The following is a 27,878-nucleotide window of genomic DNA, read 5'->3' as shown; positions in this document are numbered from 1 at the left end:
TGTCCCAAGCCAAGCTGAGGATGGCCATGGCAAGCTCCTCACAGCCATATCCCTGCTCTACAGGCCAGGCAGGTGATTCTGGGGAGTGCAGGCACCAACGACTCAGCCCTGGGCACTCCCAGGGATCAGGGACATTGCTGGCACCATGCCCTTAGTCCTGGTGACAGTTTCCATTTCACTAAGAATGAGTCTTGATGTGCTTTGCCATTGCATTACTGAGTATTGCAACTGCTGTGTCTACCTGCCAGTGACTGCTCTGCAAGTTGCTTTACTCTGCTCTGAGTCTACCTGAGAGGAACAAGGGAAATGCCACTTGACTGTCAGATATTTTTCTCCTGAGTCCTTTCCAGCTTCTTGAATCCTTTCCCTGTTTTCAGACTCACATGTGCTGAAGTAATTCACAGTCATGTTTAGGTTGTGCATTGCCACTAACTCCATTACTTCATGGATTTCTTCTGCCATGAAGTTCCTGCAGCTGCTGATGTCTTGCCAGTTAATTTCTCATGCATTTCCTTTCAAATCTGAATTGAATTAGCAAGCATACATAATGAGCACAATAGAAAGAAAGAAGGCAGATAAAAGCTGACACAGACCAGATGCCTTTTCCAGCCCCTGCAACACCAAAAGGGAGTGTGGGTAAATGTCAGGTGAAATGAGAGAAACCAGCACATAGACAAACAACTCGCCAGAATTTGATCATTAGCTACTTTCATGGGGGCTTTGAAAATTCTCTGCCCTCAGGGCATGACCGTTTCTCTGAGCTTCCCAAGTATTGTGCAGTTCAAGCAAGACATTGAAAAGGAGCTCATTTGCATTAGAAGAATATTGAATAATGTGGGAACCAATGATTGAAGGAAGAGCAGCAGAAAAGACCATCCTAAGCAGCTCATGAACAACAATAACAAAAAAACCCCAAACCCCACACACTATCAGTTCCTCTTCACCTTCTCAGTAGGATGCTCTGCCCATCTTTTAGACTGTTCATTCTCAATTATATGAACCTACATTAATTAGTGCCTGCAGCACGTACACACACAAAGCGTTCAGTGCCCAGGAGATGTTAATTCTCCTCGTCAGCAGCACCACAAGCTTACAATTCTATACTCCATTTGCTGCTCTAGCTTTCTATGGAAAATCCAATGAAGGTCAAAGCCCTTCAATTCAAGGCAGCTGGTGGCAGGGAGCAGTGCAAGGCTGTGAGAAAGAGCCTGTGGTTGGGAGATGGCATTCACAGTCAGAAATGTCCAGCAGCAGGGATGTGGGACACCTTTCTCCAGAGCAAGATGGAGACCCAGAACTCATCCTGAGAGCAAATCTACCTCCTCCACAAAAGAAAAAAACACCCACCAGCACAAATGATCCCATCTGCGTAGACAGCACCATACCATGCAGCCCAGACTGCCTGGTACCCAGCTGCAGTGAAGCCATTTGAGCACAGCACTGATCCTAGGCCAATGCCCTATACCTCCCACTTTGGCTTTCTGATTTAACCTGCATCAATACAGCTGCCTTACAGCTTCTGCCAGTGCAGAGACAGCACTGCCCTCAGCACCTTCAGTGCAAAGTCCTTCATTCTTTATAAGCCTTGTAGAGTATGTGAGAAGAAAAATATGTACACAACTGACATGTGTGGTAGAAACATGGCTTTTCAAACCCTTCTCATCCTTTTTCTTGCTTCCAAGCCATGATGCTCTGCATACGTTTCAAATACATGCAAATATGCAAATAAATAAATGCATGTATCTTTCTCCTGGGTCTCATTTTCCCTGAGCTGTCCACTGCAGCAAGTGCTCAGATGGGCCCAGCTCCCTTAGCGCCACCCTCCTGCTGCCTGGAGCAGGACCCAAGGCTGACAAAGAACAATCAAGTAGTGGCAGCTGCCCCACTTCCTGCCTGCTGCTGCAAACCAAGGCTCTGTCCTTTGGGTCTTGTGCTGCCATGCCACCAGCCTGATTGGACCTCTCAGATACACTCAGCTGTGTTTTTACCTTATTACAGAAGGCCTTAGAGAATAAATATCAGGAGGAACATACTACCTCCACCGTTCTTTGTATCCTCCTCTTCCCAGCCTTGTTCAAAGATGCTCTGAAATAGTTTATAGGCTTCTGAGAATGCAGAAGTTCATTAAAAAATATTTCCTTCCCCAAGAAGAGTTTCAGCTTATTTTGAGGCTTCCTCACAGAAACTCCATTAGTGAATGGCTCTGCTGGTAGCAGCTCAGCTGACTGATGTTGAAGAGGATTGGCAGTTTTTAAAGACCTCTCCCTTTCTTTAAATCTTTGTTAAAGCTATATGAAATTATCTAGGAAGAACTGGGGATGTTGCCTTTTAATAACAAGAAATAAGGCATGAAAGGTTTATTCAGAGTTTTTGTTTGTCTGTTTATTTTTCAACTCTTCAAATTTCCAGTCTCCCTTGGTGATCTCCCAGGGTGAGCAGAGCCTACAGCTAAAAACTTGAAGATGTGAAAACATAACATTTTTAACATAAGTGGGTTCATCATGTCTGCTTGCCAGATATTTTAGTAAGTGTAAGAAAAATAAGCAAAGCCTTTCACTGGTTTTATTATCAACTGATCAGACACTTGGAGGCCCACCAGTTCTTTGCAATTTGTTTCATAAAAAATAAGCTGCCTTTTTATTCTGATGGTCTTCCTGCATAGTAAAGGATCCTTTAGCCTTGATTTGCAGTTTGCTTTTTAGATCCACCTTCTTCCTTCTACATGAGTCACTTCTGGCAGCTGATAGAGGTTTCTTCCTCTTCGTGCATGAAGCAGGAGAGTTGCATGAGATGTTTCCAGCATCTTTTGGGGGAGAAGTCATCCTCACAGTCCACTCCTCCTCTGGCAACCACCTATGTCCCTGTCTGTGCATCATTTTATCCCTGTGTTACGCCCAGCCTCATCTGAGCCAAGTTTCCTGCAAGCACGGTATCCCATGGGATTTCCAGCTCAACCGCAGGGGAAAGATGATGCTTTCAATCCCCTTTGCCCACAGGCTCTCTCAGAGTCTCACAGGGAGGTAAAAGGAAGTGACTGTTTATTAACAGAGGATGCAAATGTGAAAGAGCTGCAGAAAGCAGATCGTGGGGAGGCACTTACCAATGGAGCCATGATAGTTGTGTCTGAAAAAATGGTTTTGCAGGAAAAGGAAGCTACAAGCAGGGAAAAGCACCATGTAGGCAAGCACTAAGAAACAGAGAAATACAGTATTTCCTCGTTTGACCTGATAATTGCTCCTTTTTATGGTCATCAGCCCATGAATTCAGCACTAAGGTGATGTGATATAGGGCTGCTTTTTGGGTACTCTGCTTTGGTGAGCATTTGGAGTACTGCTCATATGAGCATTTCCTGGCAAGCTAAGCTACTTCCTGTGCTTTTTAACAGCTGCAAAGATGTCCCTTTCCCCAAATCCAAAGGGAAGTACCTTGAGCAGTTGAGGATGTAGTAAGGTCAGTGCACCACGGGAGGGTCCCAGCAGGCCTCCACTCTCCACCTTTTCAGTTTTGCCTGTGAACACATCCAAACTCAGAGGTGGGTGGCAGAAGACACTGGGCAATGAAGGAGCCAAAAATAAAGTTAGGGAGAGGAAGTTCAAAAATAGCTGAGCTTTTCCTGTAACTCTGGGTTATTTATTTAATTCGTTGTTGGTGGTTAGGGACCTTTTTTACCCCCTCAGTGACAGGGGAACAAGGAATGGAAGAAGCTTTGAGAAACATACCAGGAAATAAATAATAAAAAAAAAACTTTCATAACAAAGGGAGGAGAAAAAGAGAAATATTTAAGAGGAATTACATAAAGGACAATAACTACTAGATATCTATCAGATTTTAATTATGAAGAAAGAACAGAAACTGAGAATGAGAAAACTTCCTTATTCTCCCACCTCAGGCTTTCAGCAGTGACATTTGCAGATGGATCCCTGTAGCCCTCCCTGGCACCCACCCCTGGGCTGGAGTTGCTCTGCTCCCCACAGCCAGCCAGGGACAACCTAAAGGGTGAAAGCCTGGCTCCCAGCCTCCAGAACACCACACAGCCCTGCTTCCTTGAAGTCTATTCAGTGGCCTGCTCTGCTTACTGGGACCCTGCCAGCTGCTGCCCTCCCATTCCATGAGACCTGGTCACAACCTCACAGTTCCATGGGGCCATGTGGAGCTGGGTAGAGTGAGCTGAGGCACGAGCACAGCCAGGATTTCAACAGCACAAGATGAGGGAAGAAGAGGTGAGCCCAAAAGTGAGCAAACCAAACCAGTATGTTGCTGACAGAGGGTGCATCTATGCTGCCAAGGGCTCCTGTGGTGCTGTGCCACCTCCTGGCTTTACTCAGCCTCTGCCAGCTCCTTTCACAGCCTGGCTGCTCTGGGACTTCACCCAGCTGCAGACTCCCTGGAGGGACTTAGTGGGTGAACCCAGCCCCTGCGCAGCCAGGAGAGCTGGGGCAGTGAGATGGGCTACCACAGCTAGGGACGCACGCTGGTGGTAAGGTGATAAAGCAGTAGAGAAGGATCAGAGATTATCTTTACACCACAGATAGAGCTACATTTCCTGCCTTGGCACATCAGATGACTTACTGTCTGGTTTATTGCATCTGTCACCTGGATCAAATCAGGGTCCATTACACATGCAAAGTGGAAGAACCCCCTTAAGAACACTGCTGGCTGCATACACCTCTGCAGTACTGCACATGGAGTTGTGAGAGAGATTTTCATCGAGGTCTGCTGGGATGCAGTGAGCGAGATGCTGGGTATCAGTTTCTGACTTCAATATGTAGCCAAGCTCTGGCAGAGACTGTCCCAGGGCTCCCTCCTGGCACAGGTGCCCCACACATGGGACTAAACACAAGCCTCCTCCTGGGGCAACAGCTGGAATCATGTTTAGTGTGTGCCCTGTGAGTTAATTAGCAAGGAAAATGGAGTGGCTTCTCCAAGCCAGCCCCCAGCATCATCTTTAGTGAATTCTGTTTTTTTCACCCAGGAAATGGCCATAATCGAGAAGGGACAATCATCTGTCTCCTGCCACACAAGCCAGCACTGTGCAAGGGCTGAGGCCTCTTGGCTCCTGCTGTCTCCAACAGCAGCACCGCTCAGCATGCTCCTCACCTCAACCCCTGCCCTGTACCCTTAAGATGTTGCTTGGTGTGTCCCCCGTTTCTTCACAGTCTCCATAATGTCTACTGCTGATTGGTGACCCTGTGAAAGACACCCACATCCTGAGGTCTCACCTCTCTTTCCCACAGCCATACAAGGGCAAGCAAAATATTTAAACTTGAATGCTTTGAAGTTTTGCAGAAAAAACAAGCTTCTTCACGTGGACTGCAAAGGGGGAAAAAAATCAGAGGATCTCCATAAGGAGCAATAAATCTGGCTCCTATTGCATTATCTGTACACCTATGGCAAATAATACATTAAACACCTGAAAACACAATGCTCAGGGACACCAAGTTATTAAAAAACTGAATCAGTCTTGCTGTCTTGGAAGGAAACCAAAACATCCAAGGCACAAGTGAAGATGGGATCAAAACCCAGTGAGAGAGCTGCAGGACTAGCAGAAGCATAGCATTAATGGAATTCACTTTGAAGGCTCCTAAAACTGGAAACATTTCACATATAATGAGAGATGGTTTAATACGGGATGCCCTTGGAGGCCTGAAGCAACTGTCAACAAGTACTTATGGAGTGCTATGAGCCTTCCAAGATGTAGAGGAAAAGGGTGTGAAAAATGGAAACATGCTTGGGGTGGAGGCAGCTTTGGGCCATTTGTTTGTACTCTGTCTGAATTCCTTGCTGGCCTTGTTTTTAAATCATCATTATCACAGATCCTTAACAGCTGAGTGCTCTCCAATGGAAGACTGTCAAGGCAGGCAATGTGTAAGGAAAACATACTCATACATTAGGCAGATCTCTCAGGCATAACTTCTTCTAAACAAGTACTGGATGAAATTACAGCTCAAATGGATGGATTTCAGTACAGTTTCCAGTCAATTTAAAAAACTTTCTTGGAAAGCTGGATAAATGAGGTTTAGATAAGGCTAAATCTTGACTGTGCTGTCATCAGGGGAAAAGATCCACACTCATGTTGTGTGTAGAGTGCTCACTTTTGTTTGGATACTATCTCTGTCCATACCAAAATCCTGGCTGCCTAAATTCAGCTGGCCTATGCTGTATAGAGGGTTACACCAAACCACTGGGATCAGGCACCAGTGAACACACAGGGATAGTGGCTACTTGAGATTGAGAATCACTTTGTTGTTACTGTTCAACTTCCACCTCCAGCCGAAGGGGAACCGAAGAACAGGGAAGCATCCTGTGCCAAGTGAATGGTCTGAGGCAGAGGGACCTAACGTACTTTTAAGTGTCCTACACTTAAAGAGAGGACACTTGAAGCACCTCAAGTTGTCTCCTCACTTGTCTTCTGCCACACTCAGTTTTTAAGGCTTGTCTGCTCTGTTGAGATGATGCACAGTGGCTGAAAACCCCTCCAACTACCCTTGGAGACCTGTGCTCCAGCCTTGGAGTGCTGGAAGCATGAGGGGAAGACTGATTTTGAGAAACTCTCCACTTTGGTTGTCTACTGGCCCATTAATATTTTTTTATTTATTTAGTCTTAAAAAATAATAATAATTTTAAAAAAGTAAGACCTGGAATACAGAAACAATCAGGTCTGAAATCTGCAAGTTTTGGAAAGCCATATTTCTCATATTTAGGTGTAACTTCTCTCATGTGACTTAACCCCCCCATGCTCTTATGAATGAGGACTCTTAAAGCCTACCTAATGGATATCGAAGCTGCAAAGATGGGGAAAAAATAAACACAGGCTCTTTTTTTTTTTTTTTTAATGAAACTTTCAAGTGTCCTGTGGCAAACCTCATAATGGGGATGTCTGTGGGAGTTCCATGCCACAATTTGGCTGTTGGTATGGGTGCTGCAGTCACCTCATCCCACCACCCTTCCCAGACTGGCTGCTGCCCACCTGCCCACCTGACATAGGCAGCCATGGACCTTCTAGGGCAGCTAAGACAGTCTCCAATGCTGGCTGTCAGTGTGGGCTGAAAAGCCACAGAAAAGGAGGCTTGTGCCAATGGCAGCTCCCTGCATTGCTATAGCAACACATCTGTTTCCTCCCCTTCCCACTCCCTGCCAAGGGAGAGTTCCAGCCCCACCAGTGTCAACACAAGCCCAGGAGAAGTCCAATTCCCAAAAAACATCTTTTCACCAGTCCCTTGCTCCCCAAGCTGCAGTCTTCTCTGCAATGACTGCAAAATCCTTTACTCTCCTACAAAGATTTTGTCTTGCTGCTGCTGCCTTGTTCATGAAAAAGCAACAGAGCCCTGGAGCACTCAGGTGCCCTTGCAGTATTGGGATCAGCAGCACCTTTCCCAGTGTGGGTATTGTCACACTGTACAGGACACAGCAACCTCCTACCTCATCACCTCACATTTTTCTGAGACTGCAAGCTTATATTTGCCCTCCTCAGAGGCTTGATGAACATTGAGTTTTCCTTTCAGATTTCCCATGAAAGATCTTTTGTTCTGGGAGACATAGGGCTCACAGGAGAGTGTGGATTGTGGTCCTAAGAAAGGAGGAGCTCTGGAGAAGTTGTGAATGGCACAGCTCCTCTGGCAGTTAGACCATCAGCCTCTGAGGTGCTTGAATTGCCAGCACTGGCCAGGGTGAGCCCCTTGTGCAGCTGGTTTCTGATAACAGGCACAATTAGCAGTTTGGAAGCATTTCCTCTCTGCTGTCACAACTTCTGCAGAAATAATTGCTGGTGAAGGAAGAGTGCGTGCTTGGCAGTTCCTCCAGCACCTTATCAGGGCATCCATGCCAAGCTCCCAGAAAGGAGCCACTGCCTGCTTAGCCAATCCAGCCCTGAATTGGTAGGACCACTTGATTGCACTTCCTCTGGGCAAGAGCCAGGCTTTGGAAAGCCATTTCTACCAGCTCAGAAAGTTACTTTTCTGTTCAACCAATCCATGCCCTGATAAGCTGCCCAGTTTGAAATACCCTGGGCTTCGTAGAAGCTTGTCAGCTCGCTGAAGGAACAGGGGTAGAATCCCCCAAAAGTTAAGCTGTGTTTTTAAGGAACATTCTAGCCAGCAGCAGGAAACACAGCTGCAATGGTACTTGTTTACCATGTCTTACCCCTTTCAGTGTCCACATATGGGTTCTGACACGCTGGTGGCAATAGTGAGAAGGGTCAGTGTTCCCAAAATGCCACAGGTTGCACATTGTGACCTTACAATGAGGATGTAGCAACAGATTTCACATACTTAAAGAAAATAATAAATTGTGTCCCTTTGAGCCTGGTAATCTCCTACTCAGCTCATCCAGTACAGAGATTCTGCAGTCAAGCAGGTGAAGAAATGGCCTCACAGGTAACTCACCCTCAAAACATAGAAAAGAGGTGCAGCTATGCTCCTTCCAGCTGTCCTATGTCCCACCACAGTGAGCCTGCCCCTCTTACTCTCCACCACTGAACTGCACAGCATTGTGTGTCTCAAGAGACATTAAAACGGGGAAAACGAGGTTGCAGATCTCAGCAACACTGATCCTGCCTGCATTCACTCCCGGAACTTCAGCTTCCTAAAGTTACTCATTGCCAAGGGGATTACTTTGCTCTGTGGTTTTGTTTGCAACTTGTTCTGGGCTTGTAAAAATCTCTTTCAGTTTCTAGCTGTAGCCAGCAACTTGTTCCTAAGGGTAACCTTGTTACTTTACTGAAGTTCTGTGATTCTTTAACTACTTTCTTGTCTCAGCTCACAGTAAGGAAACAGGATGCCACAGCTTTGCCAAAAATATTTTACTAAATAAATAGAACTGCAGGCAGTCTCCACAAGCCAGTCTAACAGTGCCACATGACCCAAACTGGCAAGAAACAAGGATTACATTTAAATTCAATTCCAATTCAGAAAAACATCAACACTTATTTACCACAGCCCATAAAATTCATGTGACAAAATACATCCAACAGACAGCTTAGTAGCCCTCTTACTCCAGCAATGTAAAAGCACAACAAATCAAGTCAGCGCATGTTCTCCAGTATCACACCAGTCTGGTAGCAACACATGCACTAGAAAGTGAATCCTCACTGAAATCTCTGTGTGCTCAGGGGCTCTCAGAGCATTTGGCAGCCCTAAATTCCCTTGTCACCCCCGTCTTATTCCCAGAGAACCTTTCAGTTGTCTGAAGTAGCTAAGGGTCCACCTTTAGTATAAGCTATACATTGTAGAACAGTCACACATCCCATTTGACCCATTGACATTGCCATTACTGTTCCCAATGTTGATGCCACTGCCACCTTGCCCCATCAAGGATGCTGCTACATGTGTTACCCAGAGCCTGCAGAACAGGTCAGCTTGCCTGCAATGTAGGTGTTTTACTCCATGCCCTGGGATTGCACACCTTGCCACTGCTGCCCGTGGTAGTACCTGGGACTATGGCCCTGGGCAGGCCAAACCCCCCAGTCATGGTGATTGCATTCCTTGAGGCTATTGTATTTGTTTTCTCACTGGAAGCATAACCTCTGGGCACACTCTGTGTCTCCCTGACACAGAACAGGTGTAGGAAGCCCTGCTCTGAAAGCCATCTCCACTTCAGTCCTGTCCACCTGCAGGCAGCCCATGTGTGAGGACCCAGCATGGCCCTGCCAATCACCATGATCAGACTCACAGTTTACTTGCCAGCTGTCAGTCACAGCTCAGTCACAGCCCAGCCTATTTCATAACAAGACAGTGATAAAAACACATGTTTTCTGCCAGCATAAGCTCCTTGAAATGTGTGCCCAGAGCCAGAGTGAGGTCCTTATCTTAGTCTGGGCTTCCTTAAGTAGAAGCTCAGGGGCCATTGCCATCCATACACATCTGCTAAACCTCACATTCCCCTGTGGCACAGCAGCCCTCTCTGATACCAGTGCAGATGGGACAGGTCCAACCTAGATTTGTCCATCAGGCCCTCTGCACCCAGCGCTACAGACAAGAGCAGGATGCATGACAGGAAATCAGGAGCTGAGCCTGGGGCGTATGAGCATCCATGGGTGGAGGTGGACTTGCAGAGACCTGCTGTGCTGAGCCACCCTCCTGCTGCCTGCCCAGCCCTGCCCTGCTGCTGCCCCCATGAGGAGGCTGAGGGACTCATCCTCACCATCCTGGTAGACCTGATCCTGCATCTCAGCTCCTGCAGCAGCCCTGGCCTTTGCCTGTGGCCATTGCTCCCATGCCCCTGATGCTCATGCGGGATGGAGGCAGCAGTGGGCAATACCATCAGCCTTGGCATGAGGGCTATTTCTGAGGCAATTACAGATGATAAAGAAGAGAAACAGAAACTGCTTCTTCATCTGAATCTTAAGAGCTTCATACATGCCCCAAAGGAGAAGAGAGGACAAATGTGCAGTTTTCTAACCAGAGCCCACACTATCAAACGCAATATATGCAGACAAGCAGACCATCATGGGAACAGGAATTCCCAGCAGTTATTTCACATACAGTGAAGTGCAAAATGGCCCTACTGTTGCTGCTTTCTGGCAAGCAGATGACATAGTGGCTGTTGGGGTTGTGCCCTGGAAGCCCCCTGGGCTGTGAGGCAGGGGTTTCTTGGGGTATGGTATCTGCTCCAGTTTACTCCTGCTCCCTTGCACATGCATTCAGAAAACTGAGAGGTTTGTTGTGACTTATCTATCTAACTTGGGCCATGAACTTCTCCTCTCACCAGCACACAATAAACAGAACAACTTCAAGCATGATGTCATTACCCCAGGTATCTCCAAGGTGGTTTCACCTGTGCTGATGCTCCCATCCTGATGGGTGTGGACCAGATATGGTATCTCCTGCAGGACTTGTGGGAAGGATCAGGGCTGAGGAGCAGACCAGGTTTCCCAGCCCTCTGCATCTTAACAATGAGCAGCCCAGAAGTTAGGAGCAGGCACCATCAGCAAGGTTTCCTCTACTCAGCAAGGCCAGCTCTGTCCAGTGGCAGCACGTCCCCAGACCAGCTCCGCTCTAGGGGCAGCATGTCCCCAGGCCAGCTCCGTCCCAGGGGCAGCGCGTGCCCAGGCCAGCTCCATTAGGGCTTATCAAGGGGCAAAGCTTGACTCAGGTTGCTTTGCTTACTGCTCCCCACCTCTTCCTGGGACCTGAGCAGAGCATTTTATGCTCCATCTCAGCAGGACAGAGGTCTCAGTATAAAGAACCAAAACTGAAACATATTATTGCCTCCAACATCAAGATACAAAGAAATGAGGAACACGCCTCATGCCAAACATGAGCAGCATGAGCCCATCAGGAGGATTACGTGGGTTATGTCAGGCACAAGGGCTGACATCATCATTTCCCCTGCTGGCACAGGCATTGATGAGGGGGAGGCAAGAGCCCTCATACCCCCATCTGCACCTGGGCTGGTGCAGGTATTTGGGCTAGCAGAGCACCCACCTTCCCCCAGCAGAGCACAGGAACCAGAGTCAGGGAGCTCTCCTGCAGGGGCGCCACCTTTGCTGGCCATTGATCTGGCTGCCAGAGTGAGGGGATGGAAGCGAGACCATGTGGCTATAAATCCTGTCAAGTCTAAAGACCATGTGGCTATAAATCCTGTCAAGTCTAACGATGCTTTTTCAAGCATATTGTCCTGACTTCCCTCCCAAGGGATCAAATCCAAAAGATGGTTATGTTTGATCTTTAAGTAACCCAGAAACAAAACATTTCCCAGACAAATAATCACATTGCACTTTGACAATGTTCATTATTACAAAAGAGTATTTTATTTCAATTTTTTTTTCTGGGTGTCCTATATAGCAATGTAACACTATGCAGGTCTATTGTTATATTAAGATTCTTGCTACACAGTTAAGAAGTTTGTCCATTTGGTCAAATTTCAGTTTTTCCTTGGCATTCTTACAGGACTTGTCACCACTTAAGCACATGAATTATTGGAAGTGCCAAAAATGTGATATGTGACCTGGAGCAGGCGCTTTCCAATTAGAATTTGTAGACAGTTGTTGGGCAAGCTAGATGCAAGAGGTCAGCACAAACATCCATCCTAATTTTGACAAATTGGGAGATGCACCTCTCCAGCTTTTGATCAGAAAGTAGATTTGCTTTTCAGGCTTAATGTTCTATTAAGGTTGTCACCTTATTTTTTCACTCACTTTGTCATCTCTGCTTCCATTACTAAGGAAGATTTGCATTATGTTAAAGCAACAATGTAAAAATGCCTTGCCAGTATTCTGAAATTGCTGTACTTGTGAGGCACCTGATTAACGTAAGTAGTTATATAAACACTTTGTGTATATACATAAACCATGCCAAAAGTATTATCCACAAAATGTCCATTCAGTTTAAATCAAGTGCTAGAGGTCACCGAGAAGCCTAGTATGCATTGCATGTGAATATACATATGAGCATTACATGAATCACTGAGTAAATATGGCACTTTTACAGATTTTCCTGGATGTCACACAGAACTAGGAAACAATCTTCTCTTAGTCGACACGTTTCTAAAATACTGTAATGTGGTTTTGGAAAATCTACCTCACGGACTACACAGTAAGAAGTTTAGAAAAGTCAACAGTGCAGCTACCTGAGTTTGTTTCATTAAGTTTAATTGGTTAACAGTAATGTGGTATTTTATCATTCACTGTGAGCCTGAGGGTTGCCTACCCACAAAAGCCATGCTGCCTAACCCTGCTACAGATAAAACAGCACAGCTCTCCAAGCATGTGGCTCGGCAAGATAATGAACTGACGCAGCAGCTCAGCACCTCCAACGTGACTTGTCCCACCATCTCTTTGCATGGGACCATGGCTGAAGAATCCTGCCCCCTTGCTACTCCCACCCTAGTGTCTAGCCAATCCTTTAGAGAGCTAATCCAGCAGAAAATTGATCCCTTTTTTTTTAACTGGCTTTTTAGCTGGCTTAACAAGTTGATTTGTGGTGTGGAGGGATCAAACCAGCACCAGACCAGTAAAGGTACAAGAGAAGCAGCTGGAACATGTTGACAGGAATAGGGAGCATGGGAGAAGGAGAGATCTGCCCCTTTTTGGTGGCAGTGAATTGTTCCATCGAGCTGTCTCGGGAAAGCCAAACCCTTGGAGAAGATACAGTTATTAGTGCAAAAGTGCTTATACCAGTATAGTTTATTCCTATCAAAGTGAATAAAGATATGCCAGCACAAGGCACTTTATACTCAAGTAACTGTGTCCACATGAGGGGTTGCACTGGTATCATTGGTAACAAACTGCCCCCATCCCTGCAGGTGATCCCCTAAGTGATATATTCACAAAAATGGCACAGAACAAGTCTCCAACCTTCAGTTACGAGTTGTGCATAACTTCCATTCAGAAAACAGACCAGAAACTCCACATGAAACAATATTAGATGCAAAATAAATTAGGGATTTAAAATGCTACATGTAGGAATATAAAGATCATTTAAAAAACCCTTTAAATGTAATCCCATATTTCAAATCTAAGTAAAAGAACTATACAGCTCCACCAATTACTTGGACATTTTAAACAGTTTACATTCATCAGGGACAACAGCACTTTGGTTTACATAATTAGGTTAATATGAGCAATGAAGCATCTCTCTCCCTCACATTACATCAAAGTGAAATACATTTAGAATATATGTACTGCCAAGCTGTTCCAGTAAGTGTATTCTACACACGAGTAAGAGTAGCTCTCACAATAGCTACATCAGTTACAACTCTTTAACAGAACTAAATAAAATCTCTTTTAAAAAGCTTGCTTTGATTCCTTCATGCCTGACCCATTTTTGATTAATCACATGGATCTTCTCTGGAACACAGCCAAGCACAGAAATGAAGTCAGGCTCAGTAGTGTGGCAAGCCTACATACTAGACTGCATAGCATACCCTGGATTAACGAGGAAATTACCATTTTAGTCTCCCCGCCTTTATAAATCACTCTTAAAACAACAGTATGCTTTTGCACTAAGCTCAAGAACTGACTAACTGTAGCTCAAGACACACAATAGCAGTTAGAAAACATTTAAGAGCAACCAGACTGACAATCATCAACTATTTTACATAATTTTCAACCATCATCAACTCAACCTCTGCAGTTTATGAACAGCGTTGCACCCTAGGAAAAGAAGTACTTACTCCTAGACGTTCTTGCAAAGCACTTATCCTGCGCCTGCATCTGAGTGTTCTTGGATAGGACAAAGAGTTCTCCTCCCAGCAGAATATTTTACTATCATATGGTAGTATTTGATTAGCTTAAATTATCTTGTGAGCAGCATGTGAGTTATCATATACCTGCCAAACTCATCTAAAAGAAAACAACTGACTGGATTAAATAAACAACTGAACAGAGGACGAAGTTCCCAACCTGATGTATAAACATTACAGATTATTACATTATTTAAAAAACCCCAGACTTCCAATTGTATGATTTCTGGTTTAATTACTAGCTGGGAGATGAAAACAGAGCCTTCATCACTGTCCTCTGGTAGGCTGAGACTTTTGAAAAGTTAACATATTCATTTAATCTCATATTTGCAAATCTGCAAATGTTCCTGCGCTGAGCTTGGTTGTATGATACCCAAGTTCAATTAAGGAGCATATTAGATGCTATTTCCTTGTCAGAAGCTTTATAAACTAAACATGATTGCACTTGTTCTGGATCTCATTCCTGCAATATGTCAAGCATCCTGGTAGGGAAGTGAACTGAGGGGGGCAGAAGGCACTTGCTCCCTCGCAGGACGGGGTGCTTAGTGGAGCATGGGGATTTTTCAAGACTGTGTTTCATCTTGCTGGATTGACATTTCCAGCACAGTGAATTCATTGCACCCCTTCCATTCAAGATAGCAGCCATGTCCCTTTGGGAAACCTTCAATGTGAGTCATTTCAGTCTTGACTCCTCTGTGAACTGCGACTTCCTGCACTAGAGAGGAAATTGCAATCAGTGCCTCCTGCTCAGCAAGGCATATTAATGCACAGCTCAACTGAACTTGCCAAAAGGCACTGAAGGAGTTCTGCATCCTCCCTCAGACCCATTAAAATACATTAAAAAATCTTTTCCACTTGCTTAAGCCATCCGAGAAAACCATGTCATAAATAAAAAAAAGATGGTCAACCCAGATTTGATTTTTTTTTAAGATGTTGAACACCTTCTACTGGCACTGACGAAAAGAGGAAATAATGCATTCAATGCCGGAAGCACCACCCATTGAAGACCATGTCTTAAGGGGTTACCAATAACCAGGAAGACAATATAATCATCTAATACAAATGATGCAACCCAAAGTATACAGCTTAAACACAGTTACCCTGTTGGGATTAGGCAAAGGAGAAAAAATAATAATAATTAAAAAAAAAAAATCAGTAGATATAACCATTTACTTTTACCTGTAAAAATTAAGTTACAGAGACCCTTGTGCTCAGGGCAAAACAAACTTAAAAAATATCTTAAAACAGTGAAAAAATACGAGACTTTTTTATTTAAAAATATATGTACTCCTTACTCCAAATTTGTTTACACAGAAAGGATTTGTCTGAAAAAGAAAAAAAAATAATGACAAACTAAATGCATACTCAGAGTATGCACTTTCTACAGGCTATTTGGTAGAAGCGTTATTTCTGTAAAACTGAGTGAGAAGTTATTCAGCTTTCATTTGTTCCCTGACATCAGAAGGCAGCGTTTCAAATAAGGTGTCCTCTACAGTGAAACCAGTCCGCTTCAGAGCTCTACATTCACCAAGCTCAGGTGGGAGGATTTCAAAGTGATTGCCTTTAATATCCAAGTGGGAGAGGACTACCAAATTACCAATCTTAGGTGAAAGAACTGACAGGTTGTTTTTCCCAATTTTCAGAGTCTTAAGTTTTTTGCAAAAGTATAGTTCGTCTGGCACGCTCTCCACTTTGTTGCAAGTAATGGAAAAGTATTGTAAACTCTGCAGGACTCCTATTTCAGGTGGGATAAAACGAATGTCATTGTAAGACAAATCCAGGTATCTGATTTTGTTGCATAGGAATAGGTGGGATGGAAGAACCTCTATCTTGTTATGGCTGAAGGAAAGTCGTTCAAGACTGGTGAGTTTCTTTATATGCTCTGGAATGTATGTGATACTGTTGTACCACAGCTTTAGGATTGTTAGTTTTCGCAGATGTTGAAAACTTACTATTTCTTCAATGGATTTGAGGTTGTTTTCCTTTAGATCCAACTCCTGAAGACTGAGAAGGCTGAAGACTGCATGAGGTATGCGCTCTAAATCACAATGAACCAATTCCAGCTGTGTCAGATTGACCATCTTCTTCAAGTTGTTGAGCATCACTAACTTCGTGCCATCATTATGGATGCATAATTTTTGCAGGTGACTTGAAACATCAACTGCAGATTGTGGGATTTTGGACAAATTACTTTTTATGTAAAGAACTTTAAGGCTTTTAAGTTCCCGAAAAGACTCCAGTGTAATGTTTTTGGAAATATCATGACTTAGGGAGCCAATTAAATAGAGCTCTTCCAAATTTCTGAGGCCATACATCCAGTGTGGAAGTTCTCTGATGTCATCAAACTTGACGCTCAAGATTTTGAGATTCTCCTTCAGAAATGCCAAGGCGGCACTGTGGATCTTCACAGAGCACTGGTGCAAAGAGAGCTCCTGGAGATTGTCCAACTGTGCAATAGTTGCTGGTATCATTACGTTATTAATTATCTCAAGTTTTAATGACTGCAGCTCTGTAATTTCAAAAACTGTGTCTGGTAGTCCAGAGAGCATGAAAAGCTGCAGCTCCAAATGGCTATGGGAGTTCGTCTGCAGCCTCTGTCGCAGTTTATCTGCAGTCCACTCGTTGTTTAGGTTCAGCTGTTTCAGTTTATTTTCACTGACTTCAGACAGGAAGACAGCAAACCGCTTGGAATAGAGAGGATCATACTGATCGATCATGTGAAGCATAAAAGCAAAGTCGTTCCTGACATCTGGAATGTCATCAATTCCCGTCTCTTGCCGAACATATTCAAACGAATATTCTTTCAGCGAGCGGTAGAACAACCAATAGAGTGTATAAAGGCATGTGAGGCCGTAGATGCTTACAAAGCATAGGTAGCAGTAAGAAAGTTTAGAGAACAGATGTGCCATTGTGTGATTACAGCAAAAATTCTTATATCCTGTCATGTCTTCGATATCAACATTACAGACTACAGTAAAATTAACTTCTGAGACAAGTGCTGTGTTGTAGGCAATGATAATAAGGAATTTAATCACCTTAAGTACAGTCTGGCGAACGTACATGACATAGAGTATATCACCTTCTTCAACATGCAGCCTAAATTTCTTCACCTTTTCAAACAGTGCTTTGGCCTGTTCACCTTCTTTCTTATCTAATGCCCCAGGCGTTCCCTTATCCACAACTAACTTCTCTGGGATTGATTTTAAAGACTGTGTCTTGACCAAAGTGCCTTCAGTGCTTGGCTGAACAGTATTAGACTTGTTTATGTTGTTCTTCCTGTTATCCTTCTCTTCAGAGTCTTCCCCTGACACTTCAGATAAGGCCCTTGTTGTCCAGGGAGAATCAAAACATTTCCCAAGTATTGAAATGAAGTGTTCAATTTTGGAGCTTGATCCAGGGAATTTGAACCAAAAGTTACTACAGAGCATGAAGACCAGCGTGTGTATAAGGACAAGGTAAGGGAAGTACTTGGCATACCAGTGCAGAGCACGTTCATAGCACACCTGATTTATAAAGCTGTATTGCTGAAGGTCCAAATCAGTCTTCAGTCCTTTCATTTCAACTGTAGCTGGAGGGGTGGATGGCTTGGGTGGAGGAATGGGGGTTGTGTCTGGGATTGTGTTAAACACATTAGAACTATTAGATTGGTTCTGGCAAGGCAGCACACGTTTTGGAAGGCATATTATCTTGTCTTGCATGACCTGAAACACACAAAAAGATGTATTTTAAACTAATGTACAAACAATGCTGGCAGTACCAATGGGTAGCTGTCCTTGGAGTTCCTCCAGCTGCCAGGCATACCTCCCCAAAGCCTGGCACTTGGCCCCACTGTCTGTGCTATTAGTGTTCCCAATAAGACACTTGTTCTGTATGCCATAACTAGGTCACCTTTTTTCATCTATGGTTAGTTTTCCATAACTTGAATGAGAGGGCATTCAGATAATCTAGTAAAAGGAAAGGTGGGAGTAGTGCTTCCAGAAAAGACCAGAGATTTCCCACATTGCTCTCTCCAGAGACAGACTGTTCTTGTCAGGTGTATTCACCTTGGCTAAATGATGTTCAGAGATAGCTTTGGCTTGAAAGCAGCATGACTGCATTCATGTGGCTGTATGCTCACAACTGTGGTGTCTTACCACACCGAAAATGGCTGACAAAGAGCTGACACAGGCATATCTATGCTGGGACATTATTAATCTTCATTCTTAATACAGACAGATAGAGAACTAATGGCACTTTTGTGCATGTGCACACAGATATAATTTTTACTCAGTTCTTATATACAGGTACATGTAGAGTCCTCATACCACACACCTGAGGAGAAAAAGGAGCTCTGGACTTCTGTTCTTAAATCTGTCTACAATGCAAAAAACCAAACCCAAACCCAACCAACCAAAACCCCAAAAAGCACAACACCCCCCCACCCCGCCCAACCAAACAAAAAAACCCTAAACCACAAAAAAAAAAAAAAAAAAAAAAAAAAAAAAAAACAACAAACAAACAAAAAAAAAAAAAAAAAACAAAAAAAACAAACCACAAAAGCTGGCCACCCATGCTACCAGACTGAAGTCAGAGTGCCTTTAGGGACCAATCACCTTATAAGTTGGGATAACAGTTTAAGCTCAATGCAAGGTTCCCTGTATGTCCAAATTTAAAATTCTTCTCCACATGACAAAAAGGAGCTCTGTTCTTTACCCTGAATGACTAACCAGGATTCGCCCAAAGAAAGAATGCGTGTGTAGTGTAGATGTCTTCTTTGACATCATGGCTGTGGAAAGCACTAAATACAGGGTATGCAACAAGAGCTACCAACACAGATCTGCCTTGAGGACCCACCCTGGAGCAGTGAGATGCTGAGATGAGACCACGAGTGTTTTGAATACTATCAGTGCCATAGCTGTTGACATGTCAAAAACTCCTGCTGGTAAATGCTATTCTAATACACACCCTTACTTACACTCTGAAATCATACCTCTGGTAATACGTTGGAATAAAAGCCCCAACCTATTACTTACAGTGTTTCCACATATTATTTTCCAAACAAGCAGGTAAAGTTAATAATAAAAATGGTCTGTTCTGTGTGCTTAAGCAACCACTTAGCTGCTAATGACTAAAAATCAGCCCCATAAAAAGAGCTTTTTTAAACACAGACAATCATAAATTCTCAAATTAAAATACTTGAAAATTGCAAAACTCCAGCTGATTTGACACGAAATATGGGACACAGTATGTGAAAATCTTGGACCACATAAGCAAATTCCCCTGAAAGTTGTTGTGTCCCTCTAGCTCTATTTCTAAGTTACGCCAAGAAACTAGTTTGAACTAGTACTTTCACTTTCTATTTTTGTGGCATCCATCCCAAACAGTACTTTCCATTTTTTTTTCAGCTTTTGGCTCTCTGTAACTAAAGGCGATTGACAGCAGTGTCAATTGTTTACGTATAAGCATCTTAAGATACACTCTGGAATGGAAGAGGCATAAAATTAGTTGCAGGTGATGTTAATAAAATAAGCACATTCATTTCAAATCTTTCTGAAGCATAAGGACAGAAAGAATATTAACATAAGCCAAATAAAGAAAAATAGATTAAAAATAATTATATTTCAAACTTTTTAACAGAAAAAATGGTAACAAGAACTTAAGCTGATCATGTGTTTTGTTATGCCAAACTCTGTTGAAAACAGGCATTGAGGCACAAGGCAAACCAACAGCTCTTCTGTTAGCTGGCACCACTCCATCAAGCGTAACAAAACTGCTGATTTACAGCTGCTAAAGGTCTGATCATAATCACAGAATCTACCAGGTTGGAAGAGACCTCCAAGATCATCAAGACTAACTGATCACCCAACCCTATCTAATCTGTCACTAAGTGCTTCATTCAGCCTTTTCTTAAACAACTCCGGAGACGATGACCCCACCGCCTCCCTGGGCAGCCCATTCCAATGGGCTCTTTCTGCAAAGAACTTCTTTCTAAGATCAAGCCTAAACTTCCCCTTGCACAGCTTGAGACTGTGTCATCTTGTTCTGTTGCTGGTTGCCTGGGAGAAGAGACCAACCCTCACCTGGCTACAAGCACCTTGAGGTTGCTACCTAAACAGCTTAAATCCTGAGACCAGCAATTTTTTCCTTTGCTTATGGTGAACCCAAGAGATAAAACAAGAAGTGATACCATCCTTGCAGCACCCTTCTTCATCTGTGGTGTTCTTCCAGCACCCCCGAAAGCACCCGCCTTGCATCCATCCCGTGTGCTTTACCTGTAACGTGCACCCAAACACACCGATCATCAGCATGGCGACGGAGAGATAGTCCGTGAACACATCCCACCAGGGCTTCAGCACTCGGAATGCCGGCTGCTGCTCCGAGAACTGCCGGAACTCGGTCACGGGAATCATCTTCCTGCAAAACAGCAAGACCAGCACTCAGCTTCCTTGCAGCCCGTAAAAGCAAGTACTTCTGTCAGGTTTGAGAAAACTGTCTCTGGAAATGAAACTCCCAGGACGCGGCATAAAAGTTCCTATCTACCACCCAAGTGGTCCATCTGACGCCCTGCCTCAAAAGAAGAATGCTCATGCTGCCCCACTGCAGCTCCTGTGAGGAAGGGAAAGTAGGACCCAGGTCCTGTCTGTGCAAGCAGACAAATTGCTCTCTGCATTGCCTCCAGACGTATCCGATGGGTCAGTGAGGCCTTCTGAATCCCTGAAAATCAGCCAATTCTGTAGACAGATACATTCAGCTTTATACACGTTAGTCTTGATCTCAAAGGTCTGCCTAAACCACTTGCCCTATATTCAAATTTCACAGGCACTTCCAGCTATCATTTCATTCACCCCTGTTTTATTTATAGTGATTTCAGGGATCTTTTGGAATATTTGTGTGCATAGTCACTGCAGTTCTAAAATCTACTATGTTTTGAGTGCAAGTTGCTAAAATGCTTTAGTGAACCCAAACTACAGGCAGATCAAGGGCTTTACCTTCACCTCACATGTCTAAGCTTATATCATCACTTCCTCTGAAAAATCAACTAACACATGAGCATGTACAGGCAAAGCAGCTGATTTTAATGGCTACAGCATACCGTGTAACTGGATCCCTGAGATCAAACCATACTGAAACTCTCCAGTAAGATATGATGGAAAGATAAATTCACACAGGAATGCAACAAAAATACTCCCAAAGGCAATTTACAATATTTCTCTTTCAACTAGCACCACAAATGCTCACTACATTAACTTCCTATTGCAGTAATACTGGAAGAGTTTATAATCTTGATCCAGCTGTAAACTGGGACCCATTAGTGTGGGTTTGGTGCCATCCGGCTGTGCGCAGGCTTGGTGAGAAGCACACCCTTGCTAATACTCTTGTGTCCACAGACTTAAAGGATTCAGTTCACTCAGAGCAAGGAAGGATTCAGGCCCTAAAGCCTGCAATCCATCACAAGCATACAGCCATCCCAAGAATTTATAACTGACTCACAGTACACTGGCCATACTTGTGTGGGAAGATGCTCACTTTGACGCCTTCTCAGGGACTGCTGTGCCTCTGCTTGCCTACCTCATCCTCAGGAGGTACCGCTGTCCCCAAAGGCACAAAGTGACATCTGTGAATGAACTTGGGTTAGTAGCTAGGCTCGGGCTTTGCAGCTAAGGGACCAGCATAAAAACTCTTAATCCCCATTCCCTGCTCCCCTCTCATATTGCAACGTTTCTGTGTTGTTTTAAGCACTACTTGGCCAGGCAGGAGAATATTTCTCTGAGCCTCTTTTCCTTCTACAAGCTGTCCTCAGGATCACAGAACTGTCAGGGTTGGAAGGGACCTCAAAGACCATCTAGTTCCAATCCCCCTGCCATGGGCAGGGACACCTCATGCTAGATCAGGTTGCTCAGAGCCCTAGCCAGCCTGGCCTTAAAAACCTCCAGGGATGGGTCTTCTACCACCTCCCTGGGCAACCTGTGCCAGTGTCTCACCACCCCCATGGTGAAGAACTTTTTCCTAACATCCAATCTTCATCTACCCATTTCTAGTTTTGCTCCATTCTCCCTAGTCCTATCACTACCTGACAGCCTAAAGAGTCGCTCACCAGCTTTCTTGTAGGCCCCCTTAAGATACTAGAAGGCTACAGCAAGGTCTCCTCAGAGCCTTCTCTTCTCCAGACTGAACATTCCCAACTCTCTCAATCTGTCTCTATATTAGAGGTGCTCCAGCCCTCTGATCATCATCGTGGCCCTTCTCTGGACATGTTCCAGCATGTCCATATCTTTCCTGTAATAGGGGCTCCAGAACTGGACACAGTACTCCAGGTGGGGTCTCACCAGAGTGGAGTAGAGGGGGAGAATCAACCTCCCTTGACCTGCTGGCCATGCTTCTCTTGATGCAGCCCAGGATCTGGTTGGCTTTCTGGGCCGCAAATGTACACTGATAGCTCATGCTGAGTTTCTCATCCACCAGTACCCCCCAAGTCCTTTTCTTCAGGGCTGCTCTCAAGCCATTCACTGCCCAGCCTGTATTGATGCTTGGGATTTTCCAGCCCAGATGTAGGGCCTTGCATTTGGTCTTGCTGAACTTCATGAGGTTGGCTTGGGATGCACACCACAATGGCAGATGAAAATGCACATACATTTCACATGCCTGGCAGTCCCCAAGAGGAACACGGGCTGTCCTCTGAGCACTTGGAAATTAACAGGCTATCAATGAATATGATGGCAATGCAAGCCTGACTTCACACAGCCAGGCTGGAGGCTCAGCAGCATCCATGCCAACAGGCCTGAATTGCTGCAGTGGCTGTGAAGGAATGCAGCATTCATTATCATACTGCATGCAGTCAGGAGCCACAGTTGTGACTTTTCTGTACCTGTCTTGCAAATGCTCAGCAGACGTGTTGGGGAAGATACATCTCTACAGCAGAGAGCAGCTAGGGTAGCTATTGGAACAAACCTTTGTTGCCTTTTTTCTTTCAGACACACTGGGGAAAAGAATGGATCTCATAAATTAGAGGTGCCACATGCACCTCTACATGCCCCACACTCCTTCAGGTGAACTCCAGGAGAGGAGAGTCTCCACTGGCAGCTCCAAGCTGAAGAACATCATGCACTGATCACTCTTCCATACCTGTGTGTATTTCACTGCTACTGACAAGGAATTACCCTCCTGGTTTTTATTTCCTGGTGAATGGCAATGACTGTTGGCAAGCTTTAAAACATAATTTTTGTGTCAAGCATTGAAAAATAGAACATTCTTAAAGGAATACACTAATACAAATGTTAGCTAATCAGTTGCCATGCAACAGCCCTTCTCAAAAGCTTTGTAACACACATACCACTGTCAGAGCAGGCTTTGAGGCCAGTTAGCTGACTGGAATGCCATCGATAGGCCCGAGAATCAACAGATTGCTTTTAAATCACACTTTTTTTGGTTCACACCCCACACCCCCCCTTAATAATGGCTCATGAGGGCTTTTCACATTCTTATGCCACAGTCTCTAGAGGTTTGTAAGGTTTTCCTGGAAGTATGGACAATTTAAGTGTCAGTAAGGCAGGGTCGTGTTTCTAGCAGTGGAGAGTCCTGAGAAAACATGAGTGCTCACATGCACCAAAACATGCAGAGACCCAGTCCTCACAGGTTAGGCATGTGAGGAGCACTGTGGATCTGGGCCATGGTGCTATGAAAGCCAGCTGTACTGAAACAGGGGCAGCGCCTGACAGCAGAGGCAACTAGAAACTATCCTGCAAAGTACTGTGCAGGGCCAGCTTTCAAGACCAAAAATTCATTTGGCTCTTGCATTTGATAGGTTTCACTCTGTATTTTTAGGGATCTTTGATGAATTATATATTTGCTTGATATCTTCTAAGTAATGTGTGGGGAATTTCGATGAAGGCAGATGGTTTCTGGCACCACAAATACAGGCTTCTCTGATTGCTTGGTCCCTTCAGAGGCTGCTGATTGTAGAGTGTGACTCCTCATTAGTAGAGTGCACATAATGTTACCCTGGTTAATGGGCCAAACAGAGGGACACCCACATACAGCCAGCCTCTCTGAACCATGCTAGAAAACCCACCTCCGAGGGTGGAGGGTTTGCAGTCCAACACTAGACATCAAAACCCGTCTGCCACTTATGATTTTCCTTAGTTTTAAAAAAGAGCGTGAACATTACTGACTGATGGCAGTACTAGTGCACACAATAATGGTAAATAAACCAACAATGTCTGATGACAGGCAGTATTTTGTAGCTCGAGGAAGAAAAGACATTCACAAGAAGCTTTATGTGGAGATTGGACATGAAAAAGTAGGGTAACAGTTTTCCAGCATCCTCTGGGGAACCTGTAATACTTCTCCCCTTGCTGCACTAGCAATAAAGAGAAAATGCTTGAAAGAAGTGTAGAGAAGCCTAGGTTTACCAGTGCTGCTGGTATCTGCAGGCAGAACAGAATAAGATATTGGTTTTTATTGTCACACTCTCCCCTCTAGTTTCTTTTCCATTCTGGCCTGTCCAGTGACTGAAAGGACATCCACTAGTAGTGGCTCTGAGGTCTCAGAAAAGGCACAGCAGGTCCTGAAAACCCCTTCCTGGCTGCGGCTGGGAGTCTGGCTCTTCCCCACTGCTACACTCAAAGCCATACCACTGCCACATTCATAACCACACATAAACCAGGTATGCACTAAAGAAAGTGACTCAGTCAATTGAAACAAATCAACACACAGATGCTAAAAAGCCACACTGCAGGTCAAATCACAACAATTTCTGGGACAGCATCTCATCTACTGTAGATTCATATCTCTTCTTAGAACATGGAGATAGAGGAAAAGGAGTTCAACATTCCAAACATTGAAAAATAAGACAGCATTAATAATTTCAATTTACTCATACTCAAAATGCTATTTAATAGCACAACATATCATTGTGGAGCCTGATTTATGTTAAATACTACTCTAACCTACTCTGGGAATATTGAACTCTAAATATTGGATTTTTTCCAGTTAAAATCAGAACTAATTCTCTTTTGCATTTTGAATAATCATCAGTCTCCAGAGGAAAAAACCCAAACAACTGTACATGAGATAAATCATCTGGTATTCAGCTACCAGAAGGAAATAAAAAGGAACTTGGACTAAAAAAACTTGTACTGGATGTAAGCAGTGCTGCAGAAAACGGCTGAAGGTTTGCCAGATGAAATAAAAAACTAACAAACAAATAAAAACCGAAACCAAAACAAACACAACAAAGACTGGGGGAAGAGAAATTCGTAAATTTATTATTATTTTACAATTTCTAGGGAATATAGAAAAATTGATGAGTGAAATTGAATACATAATAAGAGGAAATACTGAAATCCGTGTACAAGGAAGATGTGACATTTACTCCAGCAGAAAAACTAACTACAGGAATCACCTAATGCATGGGCAATTTCAAGTGAGACAACGAGTTAATGGGACCTAAAAGAGCTACGGAGAATAAATAAATCCAAGTCAGAGAGAAAATATTGGAAACAAATTAGACTTAATAAATTGAGAGACTGAACCACAGAATGGTTGTGAAATGGCCGCACTGTGGAGCAAACCAACTTCTCAGCAATTGACCTTCATCAGAGGGAATAAAGGAAAGTACTGGGGACCGTTTGGAAGCAATGATGGTTCTTGACACTGTGGCTAAAGAGAAAATAGGGTGTGTTTTACAAACTGGGCAGCCCACATGATGCGCACTGCAGAATAAAAAAGAAATTAATTCATTAACTTCCTGCTCACTGGCAGCTGAGAGGACCCTCAGATGGGGAGCATGGGGGATTTCTGTGTCTTTGCAGCACTGGTGCCCCCAAGGCCAAGCAGCACAGCCAGGGCTGCTGGGCAGCAGCCAAATCCAATCCAGCAGCACCATGTCAGCAGGGCCTCTGTGTGAATGGGCACAGAGACGCTGACAGAGTTTCCAGCGGTAGCTACCCTACCTCCACCAGTGACACCAACCTGACAGATCAGCTCTCCCCAGGCATGGCACAGCATGCTCAGGCTGGCATTGTTCCAGCAGTGCTAGCTGTCACAAAGTAGTCAGCAAAGCCCTAGGGACAAGCCCTGGGGCACTGCAAGCTACTCCCCACGGCTTCATGCCCACTAAACTTCTGTGACCTGCCTTGCAGCAGTGCATGAAGGACCCCAGTCAGACAGCCCACCACGCCAGATGAGCAGACACTAGGGGACATAAAAGTTTACACACTCAACCTGTCTGAGGTGTGTAATGCACACTCTCATAAAGCTGCATTCATCTTGCATCTCAATAGGTGCCTTACAAAGAAAAATCGTATTGACACTCATAGAAGTGCCCCTCTGCTATAAAACTGCCTTTGGCTTCTAGCAGCTGCCAAGCCCAATGCTTGCAGCTATTGCTAGGTGACCGTTGCTATTTTTAAGCAGATTCTGACAGAATAACTTCATTCATTTTAGGGAGTGCAAGTTCATGGATTGACACCAGCCCTCAGCAGATCTGAAGGGTAGGCTTTTGGAGGAAATTCTGGTACCAGTGAGAGCTGCCCCACTGCTCCCACTTTGCCCCAGCTCAGCTTTTATGGCACAGTTTGTAGAGATGCTGCAATTCAAAAAAAAGCACACCAAGTAAAATGTAGAGAAATTACTGGGATGTCCTGCCTTTGTCTCACCAGTGGCGACTCCATTGGTGCGCATTCCTCACCAAATCAGACTTCTAGCAGCTCCCACCACAGCAAGATGGCTGCTATGCTGCCTGCACCCTGCTGTTGGAAAAGCTGCTGACTGGTCTGCACCCTTTCACAGGCAACGCTCAGTATTATCTGTTGTCACCAGCCAGCACCATCTGTGCCCCAGCTATGGCCTCCTTGCCCAGCAAAACCCAGAGGCCTGTCCCTGTGATTTGCTGACCATCATGCGACAGAGAAGCAGCATCACTGCTGCTTTGTGTGCTGTAGACAGGAGACCAGCACTTGCCAGAGCTGTTTGCCAAGTCACAGGTGTAGGCAAACTTGGCATCCCCACAGAGAAGGAGCTTTTCCTTTAGCATGAGGGGCCTTGGGCTGGGAGTTGCAGAGGCACAAGAGATAATTCAGACTGGGACTGCTTGGTCTTTCATATCAGAGATCTACCGAAAGGAAAAAGCACTGGGCTAGGCAAAATCCACCCTCCTGGCTGTTTTAAACATACTGTACGTGTTAGGATAAATTATGAAATGCCTTTCGGGAATAGTGCTGCAAGTAGGTCTCTGGGTTGGTTCCCACACATGATTTATTGCATATTCATCTTCATTAAAGGAACAGAAGACAGCACACATTTCATATGCAACAAGCTTGTGATCTGTTAGCGGGGACTCAGCAAGCTTGAGTGCGGTGGGCCATATGTACAGGGGCTACGCTCCAGTGGGTTTTGCTTTACACAGGACATGACACTGTGCACTCTGAACACCACAGCCTGCAGTCCTTGGTTGTAAACATTTCCTACTCTGCATGAATACCAAAGTCAATTTTCAGGTGGTTCTGTTCTGTCTAGCCTCTGCAGCCTTGGGCCAGGAGCTGAAGTCAAGCAAATTATGTTCTGTTCAGCACAGCACAGGGCATGAGGCTGCACTGAAAAGCACAATTTTGCATTCTTATTTGGGCTGATTGGGTACTGCACACCAAGACACTTAAATAAGGAGGGATATATGGGAGTTTTCCAGTCAGGTAATTCTTAAATGCCCAATTTAAACAAAAGCA

At 44.5% G+C, this 27,878-nt stretch overlaps 1 protein-coding gene across 1 annotated transcript; it reads right to left on the bottom strand.

Annotated features, from left to right (window-relative positions):
- Positions 1-15,570: 15,570 nt before the first annotated feature.
- LRRC8C (leucine rich repeat containing 8 VRAC subunit C) lies at positions 15,571-20,567 on the bottom strand. Its single transcript, XM_054384116.1, has 2 exons — positions 20,430-20,567; positions 15,571-17,879 (listed from the first exon to the last, which is right to left on the bottom strand). Exons 1-2 carry the CDS (start codon positions 20,565-20,567, stop codon positions 15,609-15,611), a joined length of 2,409 nt encoding a protein of 802 aa, XP_054240091.1. The 3' UTR covers positions 15,571-15,608.
- Between the last annotated feature and the right edge of the window lie 7,311 nt (positions 20,568-27,878).

This window comes from Indicator indicator, chromosome 10, assembly GCF_027791375.1.
Source record: "Indicator indicator isolate 239-I01 chromosome 10, UM_Iind_1.1, whole genome shotgun sequence".
Lineage (NCBI taxonomy): Eukaryota > Metazoa > Chordata > Aves > Piciformes > Indicatoridae > Indicator > Indicator indicator.
Note: the sequence above shows the minus strand (reverse complement) of the source record. Positions and strands in the feature narration are given on the sequence as shown.

Bases quoted from the DNA above. Each gene is read 5' to 3' on its own strand.
- LRRC8C (XM_054384116.1), bottom strand. From the start codon at position 20,567: ATGATTCCCGTGACCGAGTTCCGGCAGTTCTCGGAGCAGCAGCCGGCA. The intron at 17,880-20,429 runs GTAAAGCACACG...TGTGTGTTTCAG, and splicing joins TGTTTGGGTGCACGTTACAG to GTCATGCAAGACAAGATAAT.